At 39.5% G+C, this 17,420-nt stretch overlaps 1 protein-coding gene across 6 annotated transcripts in view; it reads right to left on the bottom strand.

Moving 5' to 3' along the window:
• ASH1L (ASH1 like histone lysine methyltransferase) overlaps positions 1–17,420 on the bottom strand; it is a 118,052-nt gene that overhangs the window by 92,898 nt on the left and 7,734 nt on the right. For 3 of the 6 annotated variants that reach the window (XM_084768941.1, XM_084768942.1, XM_084768940.1), the window contains exons 2-3: positions 8,396–8,435; positions 7,700–8,219 (exon numbers count right to left, since the gene is read on the bottom strand). In XM_084768941.1, coding sequence (XP_084625067.1) covers positions 7,700–8,119 — 420 coding nt within the window. In that variant the 5' untranslated portion in view covers positions 8,120–8,219; positions 8,396–8,435. The remainder of the gene's footprint in view (positions 1–7,699; positions 8,220–8,395; positions 8,436–17,420) is intronic. The other 3 variants (XM_084768939.1, XM_084768943.1, XM_084768944.1) reach the window with 1 other exon arrangement.

The raw sequence follows: 17,420 nt of genomic DNA, 5'->3' as shown, positions 1-17,420 counted from the left end.
TTCCTCAAAATGTGTAACTTGTTCTCCCTTTGCCCTGCTGCTCAAGAATCAGAGTCAGCCTGATTACAAACACAAACCATTTTTTAAAAGATTTATTTTTACTTATGTGTATTATGTATGTGTTACTTAGTATACATTAAGTACATGGTCTGTGGAGGTCAGAAGAGGGCATCAGATACCACGGAGCTGGCTAAAGGCAGTTTATAAAGCATTAAATATGGGTGCTGGGGGAGTGGGGATGGCAGCTGGAGAGAGGGCTCAGAGGTTAAGAGCACTGGCTGCTGTTCCAAATGTCCCCTCATGACCATCTGTAATGAGATCTGGTGCCCTCTTTTGGCCTGCAGACAGAGCACTGTATACATAGTAAATAAATAAATATATAAAGATATATGACCTTGGATCTGTCGTTTAAAAAAAACAAAACAAAACACATGGGCTCTGGGAACTAAACTCAAGTTCTCTGGAAGAGACTTTAAACACTAAGTTGTTTCTCCATCACATACAAGCACACACTATAGAATACTCACCAACCGGCCACGGGCGCAGAACCAACCTTTCTCTCGCTTTTGAAATCCAAAAGAAGGATTCTCAGTCTTGAGCCTGAACTCTCCTCAGAGTGACTGCATGTCCGCCTGTATTTCCGTCCACGCACTGGTAAGTTTCCTAACTCCACAGCCCCTCGACAGCCTCAGCCCTGACAGTGACCCCTTGTGAAAGGGGTAAAAAGTACTGTGCCCTCAAGCATGTTTTGACTCACAAGGTAATCGGACAGGAAAGAACTTCTGTTTTATAATGTAGTCTACCACGTCTCTCTACATGGCACGTTTCACCAAAGTTCCCAGGTTTCAGACTAACAAGCTGGCACATGCTGTCCTCTGATACCCCTCCCAAAACTGTGGCACACACATTCCTCTACACAAGCACATATTCACTTCAGGTGTGTGCGAGCACGCACACACACTATAGGTTTTGTTATACAGGCATTTAACTCTGGAGCCTCCTTCAGAAGTCTTCGCTCACTACCATGCAGCTGTACTTCAGAACTAATTAGTAATGTACACTTACTAGTCATCTGTATGTGAGCAGCTCTGCAACGATTTACAAGTCATTAAAATGAAATAAGAGATACGACAGACAAGCATAGACCAACATGGCAATTGCTGAGGTAAAGTGATGCTTTATAGGCTTTCTTCTCTGGCACTGAAGAGGCTGTGCTGTCTAACAACTTAGTTCACTGATGACCTCCATTAGCACGAACAACAATGAGACAAAACCACTCCGAGTCTTCAACCCTCCTCGTCTGCACTGCGGAACAAATGACAACTAGGGCTGAGTAGACATTCTTTCCATTCTACACTCTAATACAGGAAGGAGGTGGGGGGTGGGGCTTGGTTGTTAAAAGCCAAGGCCACAACAACAAAAACAAGAAAAATGAACTGGGAGACCCAACAAATACTACCTGGGTAACATCCTATTCACCAGTGAACGGATATGCCAGCCCTTGACCCCAGGACCAACAAACTACTACTGGACAAAGAGAAAGAGGAAGAATGTTGACAATGAAATGTAACAACTGAAAAGAAAAAAAATCACCTTACCACTCTGATAAGAGAAAAATAAATAGTATCTCACCAGTGTAGTTTCAAAACAGAAAAATGCAAGTAGAGATTTATGCATTCACACAGGAGAGGAGAGTTCCCAGACTTGGAATATACTTAAGTCTGTAAGTGCTCACTCCTGCCAGGCACGCCTGTGACCCAGCACTCTGGGAGGCAGAGGCAGGCAGGTCTCTGAGTTCGAGGCCAGTCTAGTCTACAAAGCCAGTCCAGGATAACCTAGGATACATAGAGAATCCCTGTCTCAAAGAAACTAAAAATAAATAAGTGGCCCCACTCCTCACATTCTTTTCCTTTATTGTACCAACTTGTGTTTTTTTAAACCTTTTTAAAAAAAGAGTAGCAATCTTTCTATTTTAAAATTTTATTTATCTGAATGAGTATTATCCTGCATATGTGTGTGTGTGTGTGTGTGTGTGTGTGTGTGTGTGTGTGTGTGTATGTGATGCCTACAGAGGACAAAAGAGGACGATGGAGTGCAGATTGTCGTGAGCTGCCACGTGGGCTCAGAGAACCAGGCCTGAGTCCTCTGCAAGGGCACAAAGAGCTCTTTTCCAGTGAGCCATCTTTCTAGCCTCTCAATTTAGTAAAGTTAAAATTTATTACTTAATTTTGGTAGTTGGGACAAGCAAACAAAAAACAACCCAAGGTTACTATTAAGTATACTCAGCAAAATTTCTACTTGTTTGATATTCCTGTCATAATTGCTCAGTCATAATGAACAGTTTAAGAGGAAATGGTTTTATGTGCCCTACTTTGGCTCTTATTTATCTGCTTATAGTTTCTTCAGTAGTATTGCAACCCCCTATCCACATAACCAAGAAGGAGATAAAGATCTACATGAAATTTAGTAACTTTGTTGAAGATGAGATTCAGAGTCTCTATTTTGTTTTAATGTGAAAGCTACCCTCAACACATACACACACACTCAATATATATATATACACACACACACACACATATATATATATATACAAAAAAATAAAATATAGGAAATTTTTTACAAACTAGGAATGAAGAAAAAAATTTTTATATGCACTGGATTAGAAGGAAGAAAAGGAGGAATGCAAGGGTCAAAGAGATAGCAGAAAGGGACTTGCAAGCTTCTCTTCCTCACATGAGAAGCACACAGAACCCCGAGGCTGCGGGACCATATTTCCATACTGTTGCCTTGTAATGCTTTGACACTTAAGTCATACAGCACAACCAGTAACTTGCATATGAAGAAAAACATCTATGCATTTTTACTCTTACATTAAAATGGTAATTATGAACAACAGAAAACTTTTTTTAAACAGTTTCTACAACTCATGCAGATTTTCTTTTAAATGTGGTCTCTACCAAGTAAATCTAAGATGCAGCATTTTACAGCTTAAATAAAAATGTCTTGGCTGGGTGGTGGTGTGGCACACGTCTTTAATCCCAGCACTTGGGAGGCAGAGGCAGGCAGACTGATATGAGTTCGAGGCTAGCCTGGTCTACAAAGTGAGTCTAGGACAGCCAGGGCTACACAGAGAAACCCTGTCTTGAAAAACCAAAAAATAAAAATGTCTCTGCAATATCGTTTGAAACTTTTAAGTAAAGTCAAATAAAACCATAGTAAGTCAAATAAAAGGCTCTGTGGGAAGTTTCGGCACTCGAGGGTCAGGGAGAGGACAGAGCATCTGAAGGACAAGGCGGGAGGATCGAACACGGACAGAGAGAAACAGAATAAATAGTAGCGTGAATCCCAAGACGTGTGACACTCTGAAAAGACCAAGTCCATGGACAACAGGTATAGAAGGTGGCTCTGAAGGCATGGAAAACATGTTTAAAGGCACGAGAAAAGATCATTATTCCAGAGATAGAAAAGGATGCCCATCCAGATGCAGGAGGCATCCAGGACACTAAACAAGCGGGAAAAGTACCTGCCTGGTGACGCTGTAACTAAAGCACTACACACACACAACAAAGCCGCAAGGAGGAAATGCACACGACATGGAGAATGCCTGTTCAGGTTAGTCAGCTGAAACCGTAAATGCCAGGAGGCCTGGACAGATGTTCTCAAGTTCTGAAAGACAACCAAACTACTACTATACTCAGCAAAACTATGTCATAACTGGAGGAAAAATAAAAACATTCCATAAAAAACAAGCAAAATAAAACAGGTTAAAGAAAGTTCTACAGAAAAATACTTGAAGGGATCCTTTTAACTGGAAAGAAAAACAACTCCATCTATGAAACCACAGGATAAATCATGCAACTATAATAGTTTAGCAAGACATAAGAAGAAAAAGACCAAACAATATAAAATCAGCAAACTGATAAGCACCGACACACACTCTGGAATAACTGAATCTCAATGGTTCCAACAGCCAATCACAAGACACAGACTAGTAGATTGGCCCCCAAACAGAAACCACCTGTCAACTGCTCTAAGAAAAATACATTACCACAAACAGCAGATACTACCTGTGTGAAAGAAAGGAAAAAGGTTTTCCAAGCAAGTAGACCTAGAAATGAAGCAGATGTCAGATAAAATAGACTTCAAGCCAAAACTAGCAAGAAAAAATAGCCACTTCACACTTATTAAGAGAGCACTCCATCAAAAGGGACGTTAAGATTCCAAACACAGGTGCACCTAGTTTCATAAAACAAATATTCGATGTAAAGTCACACTGAGCACAATGGCAGTGGGTAACTTTAGTACCTGAGTTTCACCAATTGACAGGTGTTCCCAACAAAAAACAAGCAGAGAAACATCTGACTTAACTGACATCCTAACTGAAATGGCCCTAACAGACACACGCCTAAGGAACATCACACTGAAACCTGCAGAGCCCATGGCACTGCCTCTAAAACAGCACAGATTACGACACATGGCTGACAGAGAAAGCGAAACCCTAGAGAGAGACTAAACACACTGCTCAATAATGAATAGGTCCTTGAAGAAACCAAGAATAAACTTTTATTGAAAATTCCAAAAACCACAATACAGCAACTCCTGCAGGGTGCAACTCAGGATCCTAAGGGTAACATTTATATTAAAAAACAAACACCACAGAGAAATCTGAAACAACTGAAGGATATACCTTAGGGCCTAGGAGAAAGAAAAACAAGTGAAACCCCAAAATGGTAGATGGGTAGCAATCATTAAGATTAGGGCGGAAATTAATGAAATGGAATCAAACAAACAAAAGCAACATATACTCAAAAATGAAACAACAACAACAACAACAAACTCCTGGTTCTTTAAAAAGAAAAAAATGGCTACTTAACAAGACAGAAAAACCCTTAACCAAATTAACCAATATTAATAAAATCAGACCTAAAAAGAGAACCATTACAATTGATGCCAATAAAATTCAGAACATCAAAAAATAAAAAATAAAATAAAAATAAAAAAATAAAAATAAAAAAAAATTCAGAATATCATTTGGCCTTACCTTGAAATATTATATTCCACTACATTGGGAAATCTAAAAGAAATTAATTTCTAGGTGCATTATGACCTGCAAATTTCAATGAAGATGAAAATTTTAAATGTAACCATATTAGTAACAGTGAGATAAAAACAGGACTTAAAACTCTCTCAGCAAAGATGGACGTGGTGTCACACACCAGAAATCCCAGCGCTCAGAGAGGGAGAGGCAGGCAGATCTCTGAGTTCGAGACCAGTCTGGTCTACAAAGTGAATCCACAGCCAAGGCTACACAGAGAAAGCCTGTCTCAAAAAACAAAAACCACCAAACAAACAAAAAATAACCTCTGTGAGCAGCCAAGCAATTGTTTAGTCCTAGGAAGCAGACACAAGCAGATCTCTCAATTTGAGTCCAGCCTGGTCTATAGAACAAGTGTGGGTAATAAGGGCTGACAAACAGCGCAGTGACTGAAGGCATTTGCCACGCCTGGTGATCTGAGTTCAATATTCAAGATCCACGATGGAACGAGAGAACCAACTCACAAAGTTGTTCTTGAGCCTCTATACACATTGCAGCATATAATCTCTCTCTCCTGACCAAAAAAAAAAAGAGGAGGAGGAGGAGGAAGAGGAGGAGGAGGAGGAGGAGGAAGAGGAGGAAAGAAAGAAAGAAAGAAAGAAAGAAAGAAAGAAAGAAAGAAAGAAAGAGAGAGAATTAATAGTCATAACATAGGTGTAACACTGCACACGTCCATAATCTTAGCACTTGCCAGGCTTGGGGAGGATTATGAATTCTAGGTGAGACTGAGGTGTACAGCAGGGCTCTATCACACAAAAAGAGAGTTAGGAGCTGAGGAGGAGGCTCAGTGGTTAAGAGTGCTTTATTTGCAAGCATGAAGACACGAATTCTAATTCCCACACAACTGGGCAGGGTCATATAACACTAGCACTGTCAAGAATGGAGACAGGAAGATTGGCAGGGCTTCTGTCTAGATTGCTCTGTCTAAAACATATTTTTACTTCCATTTTTATTGCACACTATCTTCATTCTGTAGGTGCACACATTGTATATGTAGACTGACACTAAGTGACATTACTAAATTTCTGGTCAAAAGGCTGTAACATAAATTGCTACTGTTACTAGACAAAGTTAAGAAAACTTAGTCATTAGGCTGAAAAGATGGTTCAGTGGTTAAGAGCACTGACTGTTCTTCCACTGGACCAGGGTTCAGTTCCCAGTATCAAAATGGAGGCTCACAACTATCTACTTCAATTCTAAGAAATCCAACACCTTATTCTGGTGTTTGTGGCAGCAGGTATGAGCACACGGCACAGACATTAGGTAGCTCCAGCAGGCATGGAACTCCCCATGCAGACCACGGTGGCTCAAACTCAGAGATCCATCTGTTTCTGTCTCCCAAATATTTGGGTGCAAGGTGTGTACCACCAAACCCCCTCTTTTAAAATAAGATTTATTTATTATTTATACGGTATTCTGCCCACATGTGTGTCTGCCCACCAGAATAGGACACCAGATCACATTACAGATGGTTGTGAGCCACCATGTGGTTGCTGGGAACTGAACTCATGACCTTTGGAAGAACAGTGCTCTTAACCTCTGAGCCATCTCTCCAGCCCCTCAAGCCTTTTTTTGTTTTGTTTTGTTTTGTTTTAATAAAGAAAAATTAGTCATTTTATTTGGGTAGTGACAGGAAGGAGACAATCTAGTTTTTTGTTTGTTTGTTGCTTTGAGTCACAATATCCTGCGTTGGTTTCCAGAGAAGCTAGGACTATTGACTGCAGTGTGCCTTATGAAAAACAGCAACATGGATGTCTTATAAAATACTCATTTACAAAAGTTTTCACTATATTAGTGAATCACATCTTTTCAACCATGTTGAGAAAGAGGTGCTATGATAACCTTTTATCTCTGAGCCTCAATTTAATTTCTGTTAATATGTTCATCCCTTCATTACTAGAAATAGAAAGCTAAGATTGAAGTCCAGATTTCCTAAAGCTTTTTTCCATCACATTAGGAGTAACAATCTGAGTATGCTCCACTTAACGTGTTATAGTTTTACAAATGAAAGCACACACACAGACATAGGTGCCTGTGAGGTGTAACGTGTTATAGTGTTACAAATGAAAGCACACAGACAGACATGGGTGCCTGTGAGGTGTAACGTGTTATAGTGTTACAAATGAAAGCACACAGACAGACATAGGTGCCTGTGAGGTGTAACGTGTTATAGTGTTACAAATGAAAGCACACATACAGACATATGTGCCTGTGAGGTGTAACGTGTTATAGTGTTACAAATGAAAGCACACACACAGACATAGGTGCCTGTGAGGTGGCTCAGCTGGTAGAGGCACTTATCTTGAAAGCCTGCCCTGAGTTCAATCCCCAGAAACCATGTGAAGGTGGAAAAACTGACACCAAAGTTGTCCTCTGACCTTCACATGCAGTAAGTGGCATTCTCCATACACATTCACAAAATAAATAATTTAAAAATACAGACATAATTATATTATTATACATTTAGCATCTCTTATAGCCTACTTAGGAATAACTAAAGATTAGAATCAATCTTCTGGAATATGTACCTAGTATAAATTAAATAAATTAATAGAGAATCTCAAGTATTGACAAGGACTGTGTACTGCTGGGCAGTTCACTCACCCATTTTGAAGGGCAGTGTTCATTTTTCTCATCTGTCATTTTCCCACCTTTAAGTGCTTTCCTTGAGTGCTTGATGGTTGCTTTTATGGCAGGTCGGCATACATAGTTCTCCAAATTCTTTGGAGGCTTTTTAGTTCTCTTAGCCTGAAGGCCAATTTTCAGTTTTAAGTTTCCCTCTGAGAAGTTTGTTTCTTTCACTGAAAACTGCTGCTGTGCATCAGTCAAACCATCATCTTTTCCTGCTTCAATGCCCCGTTCTCGAGTCCGCTTGCGAGGGTCCTCCTCTTCCTTTGTGTTACTCTCTATTTCCACTTCTCTCTTGCTGGCCAGAGTGCCAGGACTGATGGTGGAAGGACTCTTTCTTGAAAATCCTTCGGAATCAGAACCCAATCCTAACATAGCAGTATTCCTAGGGTCCATCACAAGTGTGTAACTGCCAAAGGATCTTACAGAACTTCTATAGGACACTGTTCCATAAAAAAATAGGGTTTGCCAAAACTTGCGACCAGCATCTCTTTCCCTGCAGGATAGATCAAAACAAAAATTTATCAGAAAGTAAACAAATAATTAACATAAGAAAGGAGCAGTAAGGACAGCAGGAGAAGCATAGTATACGTGTATATATGCACATACGTCATACATGTTATATGTATAGCAGTTAAATCAAAATGTTTAGAATACATATCAATCATTTACCTGTGAAGTCACTTAAAATTTCACATGTCTTTTCATTGTTCTGTGGATAGAACATACCACAAATCAAAATTGTAAAATCACTGTGACAGCAGAGCGTGGAGGCACATTCCTAGATCATGGCACTTCAGGGGCTAGGGCTAGTTTGAGCCAGTTCAAGCAGATCCCTCTTTTTCTCTCTTCTCTTCTCTTCTCTTCTCTTCTCTTCTCTTCTCTCTTTCTCTCTCTCTCTCTCTCTCTGTGTGTGTGTGTGTGTGTGGTTTTTTCACAAGAGGTCTCCTGTAACCACAGCTGGCCTTGAACTTACTACATAGCTGAGGATGATCTTAATCTGATCCTGCCGCCTCCAGCTCCCAAGTGCTAGGAGTACAGGTGTGCACCACCATGTCTGTCTTGAGATTACATCTCTTTTTTTAAAAAAATCATTGACTGACACAGTGGTGCACATCTTTAATCCCAGCACTTGGGAGGCAGAGGCAGATGGATCTTGGAATTCAAGGCTAGCCTGTTCTACAGAGCAAGTTCCAGGACAGCCAAGGCTATAGAGAGAAATTCTGTTTCAAAACACACACACACACACACAAAACCCCAAAAACCATTATAAACCAACCAATGACCAAACCCAAATACAAATAACTGTGCATTTTAAATCTGTTTCCTCTTCCTCCCTCCCTCCCCACCCCCTCTACCTATAAAGCTCAAAACCCTTCTTCCTCAGCCTCTAAAATGCTAGGGTTACAAATACACCACTATGCCTAGCACAAAATTCAGTTCTAACGGAATATATTTTCTACATTTTTAAAGAAATTCCCATTTTATTAAAAATAAAAATAATTATTTAGCCAGGCGTAGTAGCACACACCTTTGAGGCAGAGACAAGCAGATCTCTGTGAGTTTGAGGCCAGCCTGGTCTACAAAGTGAGTCTAGGACAGCGAAGGCCACACAGAGAAACCCTGTCTCAAAAACAAACAAACAAACAAACAAACAACAACAATAAAATCAATAATAATTATTATTATTAAACTAGCTTTTGGTAGACATTTCAGTGTTAGCATTTTATTTTAGAAACTGTCAGGATTAGAGCTGGAGAGATCAACAGCCGAGTAGTTGAGCACACTGGCTGTGCTTCCAGAGACAAGAGTTCAGTTGTCAGCACCGGCATGGTAGCTATGGGTTAGGGCTCGCAAGACTCTCAGGGATATAGACAGAACCTCTGTTGCTACCACATACTAACTCTGAACTCATTCACTAATCCAGTGAAAAATATTCCTGAGAGTTTACTAAATGCCAGATATTATACTGTGCCCTAAAAAGAAAATATAAATTCAACACACCCATTTCTTAAATTTGAGGCCTATAGTCTAGTGAAAACACGAACATTAAACAAATAATTATACAAATTATTAACAACAAAAACTTATTTTCATTGTTTTCCTGATAGCAAATACTTGTCACATTTCAATTTCCCAGATATATAAAAAAATTTTTCAAATCAACATACTAGCTTTTTAAAAAAAATGATAGGCAGTCCACCTAATCTAAGAATCTGCATACGTAATCTTCCTTTTTATTACATAAAAATTCTCAGGGAACCAAGTTACCATATTATCAGAAGGCTGATGAGTAAATAAAAAGCAAAACAAAATAATAGTATTCTCTTAAGAATTGTTTATTAATTATGAGGAGGAAGAGTTAAGAGCACTTGCTGTCCTTGCAGAATTCCCAGGTTCGGTTCCCACACCAGGATGACTCACTACTGACTCTAATTTTAGTTCCAAGGCATCACATTCCCTCTCTGGCTTACGCAGGCACCAGGCATGCAGGCGGTATACCACACATGCAGGTAGAACACTCACACACACACAACTTTTAAATCTTAAAGATTTATTATTACTTTGTCCTTGAGCGTGTGTTTGAAAGTGTAGGTGTGATGGCACCATGACACGTGTGGAGGTCAGAGAAAATTTCAAGAGTTGGTTTTTTCTTTCTACCATGGGTTCTGGGGGTTGAACTCAAATTGTTAGCTTTAGTGGCAAGCACTTTTAGCCATTGAGCCTATATAAATTCACCATACTTTTTTTACATTTTTATTTTCTACGTATAGGTGTTTGCCTTTATGTATGTCTGCGCACCATGTGTGTGCCTGGTGCCCACGAAAGCCAGATGAGGGTGTCAGATGCCCTAGAACTGGAGTTACGATCGGCTGTGGGCTGCCATGTAGGTGCTGGGAACCTAACCTGAGTCCCCACACAAACAAAAAGCTCTTAATCTCAAAGTCATCCTCCTGACCTGAATGATTCAGTCTTCACGAAGACTGAGATTTGTTTTCATGCCATGTCTGCCTGGGATAACATCTTATCTGCACACCATTTGTCTGGCATGTGTAAGACTCTGGGTAGAATTGTAAGCAATGATAAAAAACAAAACGAAACTTTAAACAACAACAAAAAAGCCAGATTAAATGGTGCATGTATATAATGCCAAAAACTTGAGAGGTGTGAGGCAGAATTTCAAAGTTCACAGCCAGAAGGGACAATTTAGTGAGACCTTGAGTCAAAAACAAGACAATAAACAGGAAGAAAACAGCAACATTATGCCTCAGTAAAAGATCCAAGCCTCCAATCCTAAGCCTGAAAGATCTAGGCCTGTAATCTTAGAAAAAGAGAAAGGGGGCGGAGGCGTCAGTCTTATCCATCAAACAATTTTACATGTGAAGGACATTTTTTTCTACTTTGGTTATGGTTCTGTCACATGCTTTCTCTCCCCATGAATCACAAAGTTCTACTGGTTGTCATGATATATTCAGAATTCTGAAATCCGCAAAACTGAAAACCGTTTTCCCCTCCATTTAGCAATGACAAAACTTGAACTGATTTTAATTTTAATTACCAGAATTTCTGTGGATTATAAAGTTCAATAATACAGAAGTACTAAAGTGTTTGATAAAAGAGTGCTTTCCCAAAATATTTTAACAAATCAGTGTCAGCTCATTCAATCAATACTATATATTACCTGAAGTATAAACCCAACAATCCCTGACCAAAACTTCCGGAATCAAATGGTCTAGATTATGGACCACACAGTTTTGTTGTTATTGGCCTTGAACTTGTGGTCCTCCTTCGGCTTCCACCTAAGCACTGAGGTTACGGACGTGCATCACCACAGCAAGAACAGGAATGCTGTTTAGATTGTGTGAAGTAATGTTGTTTGTGAATGACATTCTTTCAGTTTCAGGGATTGTGTTTCCAACCAGGATTAAGGGTGCTATGTTGTGTATTATTTATACTGTTTCCTTCTATAGTAGATTTAATTTAAGATATAGTTGCAAAAAGAAATACAGAATTAAAAACTGTTGTCTTTTTGCTCAAAGGAGCAAATTCAACATTCATTTTAAATGCAGTTTTTGTGGTTTATATTTCCAAATCTCTGGAACAATCTAGAACAAACAAATGAAACTGAAAAGAAAGATAAAGGGATATAGGTCAGCTGACAGAACGCTTGCCTAATATACATCAAGTCCTGGACTCTATCTATCCCCAGCACTGGGAAGGTAGACAGGACAATCACAAGTTCAAGTTCAGCTTGCTGGAGACACAGCAAGTTTAAAGCCAGCCTAGGATACATAAGACTACCCCTCTCTAAGAAAGAAACAGAAAAGAAAGTCAACACTAGCTTCATTACATAGAGACCTTTAAAATAACTATGTTTATATCATTATGAACAAACTGGAAAATTAATTACATTAGTAAGACACCAACATTTATATCACTACAAAATATAACAATCTAACAATATGGTAGAATTACTTATGAATTTTTTAGAAGTCACCATAATAATTTACAAATGTTACTTGCTGTCTATTTGGCAATGTATCACCAAATATCTAAGAAAGCAACATAAAATTAAAATTTCCAACTAGGGGTCAAGCTTAGTATGTATGAAGAATTAGACTTAATTCCCACCACCAAATACAAAGACAAAACAGTAACTGGGTCTGGTGATAAACTCCTGCAATTCCAGCACTAAGGAAGGAGAGGCAGGAGTTGTGGGTTATCCTTGAGTATACAGCAAATTCAGGGCAACCTGGGTCGCACAAAACAGAAAGAACAAGCAACCTCTACCACATGTATGTAAAATGTTTGAACAGAAAAAACTCAAATTTGTTTTTCGTACTTATGTCCTGTATCTCCTCTCTCAAGTGAATACTTGTATGTAATGCCATGGCCACAATGATCCCATACACACGTAACCAACAATAGAGCTGATACAACAAAGGGCCAAGGACACAGCTCAGTAGTTTTAATTGCCTTCAAAACACTCACTTCTCAAACACACATCAGTGAATACGTGCATACACGTTAATGCAGTCTCACGAGGCTGTGGGGGCTGCTTTAGTATAGCGCTTGCCTAACATCCACAAGGTATCACCCTCAGCACAGGGAGGGAGGGAAGGAGGAAGTGATGGGTGGTGGGGGGGGGCAAGCAATGCTTTGGTCTCTGACACAAAATCACTATGACAATTCAACTATATATGGATACCCTAACTGCCATCAGGACTGGGAAGGCAATAAGCATACTTTGATAGAACACAATTTAGCAAAACAATATATAATTAATCAAAAACTTTGTAAGTACTACAAATGAGTCCTGCCAGTAAGTTTAACATTTATAACTTAAAATTAAAATCCAAATGTTTACTGAGCTTTTAATGTACACACAGTTCTATAATAATGCTTAACATAGCTGACTTAAGTGTCACTATCACTATCAGGTAGTTACTATTGCCCACTTTTTAATAGATGAAGACAGGCTAGTAGCCAATGAAAGAGTCAACTGTCCCCTGAAGGCTTGGATGGGTTGGTCTGGTTTTTCTTAAGTACACCATACTGTCTCTAAATCATTTTCAGGCCTGATTTCTACTCCTGTTACAACTGAAATTCTATTGGCTTTCCTTCATAAAATGTATGCATGCAACTGGGAGGGGCGGACTAGAGTGCTGCACATGGTGTGTGAGCATAAGAAAGAACCGCTACGCCCATGCATGCCTTAAAGGCCTGCGGTCAATAGCTCTCCATCCATTCACTCTCCTTCTCCTTCCGTGTGTGTGTGTGTGTGTGTGTGTGTGTGTGTGTGTGTGTGTGTGCGCGCGCGCGCGCGCGCGTGCGCGCCTGTGTATTCAATTAAGCATATGCATTCTACAGCATAAGTTTTGAGGCCAGAAGACAACTTTTAGCAATCAGAGTGAATCCCAGGAATCAAACTCAAGTTGTTAAGCTTAGTTTATTTTTTTTTAATAAAAAATTTTTTATAAAATATTTTATGAAAAACAACCAACCAACCAAAACCAAATAGCTGGGAGTGGTGGCACACGCCTGTAATTCTAGCACTCAGGAGGCAGAGGCAGGCAGATCTCTGTGAGTTCGAGGCCAGCCTGGTCTACAAAGGGAGTCCAGGACAGCCAAGGCTACATAGAGAAACCCTGTCTTGAGAAACAGAAACAAACAAGCAGACAAAAGAAATAATTAAAATCTGTTACCAAATGACAATGACTGTGCTTATAATTAATTATGTGCATGCATGGTTGTTTTGAGACAGCGGCGTTTCTCTGTGTAGCTCTGGCTATCTTGGACTCACTTTGGAGGCCAGGCTGGCCTCAAACTCAGAGAAATCATCAGCCTCTGAAGTGCTGGATTAAAGGCATGTACCATCATGCCTGGCTGTGCTTATTAAATTTTATCACACAAATCCAAAGAAGTTAAAACTCACTGAAATATATACTGCAGTCTAATTTGGTAGTCAATAGGATTAGAAAGTTTTAATTTTATTTTGCTGTATATGTGCAATGTATACACATAGGTTTGTGGGTGTCCTCTTTCCCTCTGCCTTATATCTTTGAGAGAGTTTGTATGTAGGACAGAGGTCAACTTTAGGGAATCAGTATCAGGTCAGTTACTCGGATTGGCAGCCAGCACCTTTACTTGCTGAGCCATCTCACAAGCCCACTTAAAACGCAAACAGAGAGAGAGAAGAAATAGGATCTCACTGTGTATCTTTGACTGCCTTGGAACTTGCTGTGTATGTTGACCTCAAACTCAAAGAGATCCACCTACCTCTGCCTCCAGAGTCTTGGACTTAAAGGAGTGTGCTACCAAGCCCAACCCTCTGGCTCACCAAATGTACCCCCAAAATGGAGCCAGTGATATATGAGGTGACAAATATATATAATACTGTTTTGATCATTATACATTACATGCATATACCGAAATAATCAGGTTATAGTATGTACAATATGTCAACAGGAAATAAAGATGGTGACAACAAGAGAGGAAGAAAGCGGCCAGCTACAAACTTCTATGACAGTAAACTCTATAAATAAATAAATAAATAAATAAATAAATAAATAAATAAATAAATTTATTTTTTAAAAAAGCTGGAAATGTAAAACTCAGCAAAGGATGATGGATTACATCTCTGTGCTCCTGGCACTCAGGACACTAAGGAGTGCAGCAGGTTCAAGGCCAGCCTCAGTTTTATAATGTCAGGCCAGGCTATATTGCAGAGCAAAACCTTTTCTCAAAGACCAAACATGTAAGTGAAATAAACATGGTTCCTAGCTGTACAGAACTATCCTTAGTTTTTCTTTCTCCTCACCAATATCCTTTTCTGTTTGTTTTTTAGAGAGGGCTTGCTATGTACCCCTGATGAGCCTGGGAACTGGCTATGTAGACCAGGCTAGCCTTAACGTGTCCCAGCCTCCTGCTTCTGTCATCGGAGGATTAGTTATTGTACACCGCCATGCTTGAAGCAACCCCAGAGATTCAATACCTTTCTCCTCTCTCCACTTTGGACATGTGTAGCATACTATCTTGTGATATGCTAATTTATTTCTCTTAATAAATAGACAGCTTTGAGCTCTAACCCTCCCACTACCAGATTATATGGCTCAGCAGATAAAACATCTTGTTTCTTAAGTCTGATAGCTCCTGGTACCCCAGGGAAAAGGCTTCATGGCTTCTAAGGGGAGACAAAACAAAAAAAATCTAAAACAGGAAAATCAGAAATTCAAAGGCTTCGTAGCCTGGAGTTATAGGCATGTAGAAACAAGACCCTTCTTTTTATTTTTATTTTTTTAAAGATGTATTTATTTGTTATTATGTATACAGTGTTTCACCTGCAGGCCACAAGAGGGCACCAGATCTCATAGATGGTTGTGAGCCACCATGTGGTTGCTGGGAATTGAACTCAGGACCTCTGCAAGAGCAGCCAGTGCCCTTCACCTCTGAGCCATCTCTCCAGCCTCACTTTTATTTTATGCATGTGTGTGCATTACCTTTATGCATGTCTAGGCACCATGTGTGTACAGTCTCTGATGCCTGTAACCGGAGTTGCAGACGGCTGTGCGATGGGTGCTAGGAATCTAACTTGGGGTCTCTGAAAGAGCAAGTGCTCTTGACCACTAAGACACCTTTCCAGTTTCCTCTTATATTGTTTAGTTTTGTTTTTGTTTTTTAAACAGTAACAGATAAACAAAGTAAGCTTTAGGAATGTATTATATGACACTATCTAACAATTAACTACCTCTTTTCTTTTCTTTCCTTTTCTTCCTGAAACAGGTTCTCACTATGTAGCTGTGGCTGTCCTGGAACTAACTCACTATGTAGACCATGCTGGCTCCAAACTCAGAGATTTGCCTATCTCTGCCTCCTAAGTGCCAAGGCATGTGCCGCTACATCTAGCCCCATTAACTGACTTAAAAGATTATTTTTAACTGACATAGAAGGAACATTTAAGTAATACTCTTGCTGGGTGGCAGCACACACCTTTAATCCAGCACCCTTGAGCAGCAGAGGCAGGCAGATTTCTGTGGCTTTGAGGCTAGCCTGGTCTACAGAGCAAGTTCCAGGATAACAAGGGCTATGCAGAGAAATCCTGTTTGTTTGTTTTTTGTTCTTTGAGACAGGGTTTCTTTGTGTAGCCTTGGTGTCCTAGACTTACTTTGTAGACCAGGCTGGCCTCGAACTCATAGCAATCTGCCTGTCCCTGCCTCGCTCAATTCTGGGATTAAAGCATGTGCCATGACGCCAAGCAAAATCCTGTCTTGAAAAAGCTAAAAATAATAGTAGCAATAGTAATAGTAGTAATAATAATATACTTGTTAATGTGCTCAAAATCCTGGCTTTCTTCTATAATTACCTGCCTTTTCCTGCCTCCAAATTAAACACACACACACACACACACACACACACGCACGCACGCACGCACACACACAAATAGCTTAAGTTTCTTCATTAAAAAAATAATTGTTCATTATTTTTTATCTCTTTCTGCATCTAAGCATTAACTTCCCAACCTGCATTACCATTTAGTTGGCTATGAAATCTTTACTTGTTTAAGATTTGTGTCTTCAGATCTTCTCTGCAAACATAAACTAATATGCCGGGTGGTTATTCTACATGCTTGATTCAATCTCTTTGAGCCCCATCTTTCAAACATCAATTACTCATTTCTTCTTTTCAAAAACAATCTTTTAAATTTTTTCCATTTCACCCTTTTGGGCTTACTCAGAAAATATTTAAAGTCTGGAGTTTTCATTTCAGCAGTGCTGAATTAGGAAGCCTTGAAAATGTCCCTTCCAATTTTCAAGTAATATCATTTACACTAAGAAGCCAAACAATACTAATTTATAATTGACACACTCTCCTTTTTAAGACAAACAAAACTGTTTGAGTAAAAGTGACTAGGTATTAAGTACAGAAAACAGAGCCAAATATTGAGTCAACAACTCATACCTTATTTACTATGAGACTAAAACATACCATACTAACAAGAAATGGGACCAGAGTCATCAAGATGGCTCAGCCTGACAACCTAAGAGAATCGGCTTCTGAAAGTTGCCCTGACTTCCATGTGTATATTCCAAGTGTGTAAGCACACACACAAACATAGACACGAAATAAACAAATAAGCCTAATTATTAACAAACAAACAAAAAACCAAAATACTAATTGTTGGTGGAACGTACATTCC

This window comes from Acomys minous, assembly GCF_964271855.1.
Source record: "Acomys minous genome assembly, chromosome: 19".
NCBI lineage: Eukaryota > Metazoa > Chordata > Mammalia > Rodentia > Muridae > Acomys > Acomys minous.
Note: the sequence above shows the minus strand (reverse complement) of the source record. Positions and strands in the feature narration are given on the sequence as shown.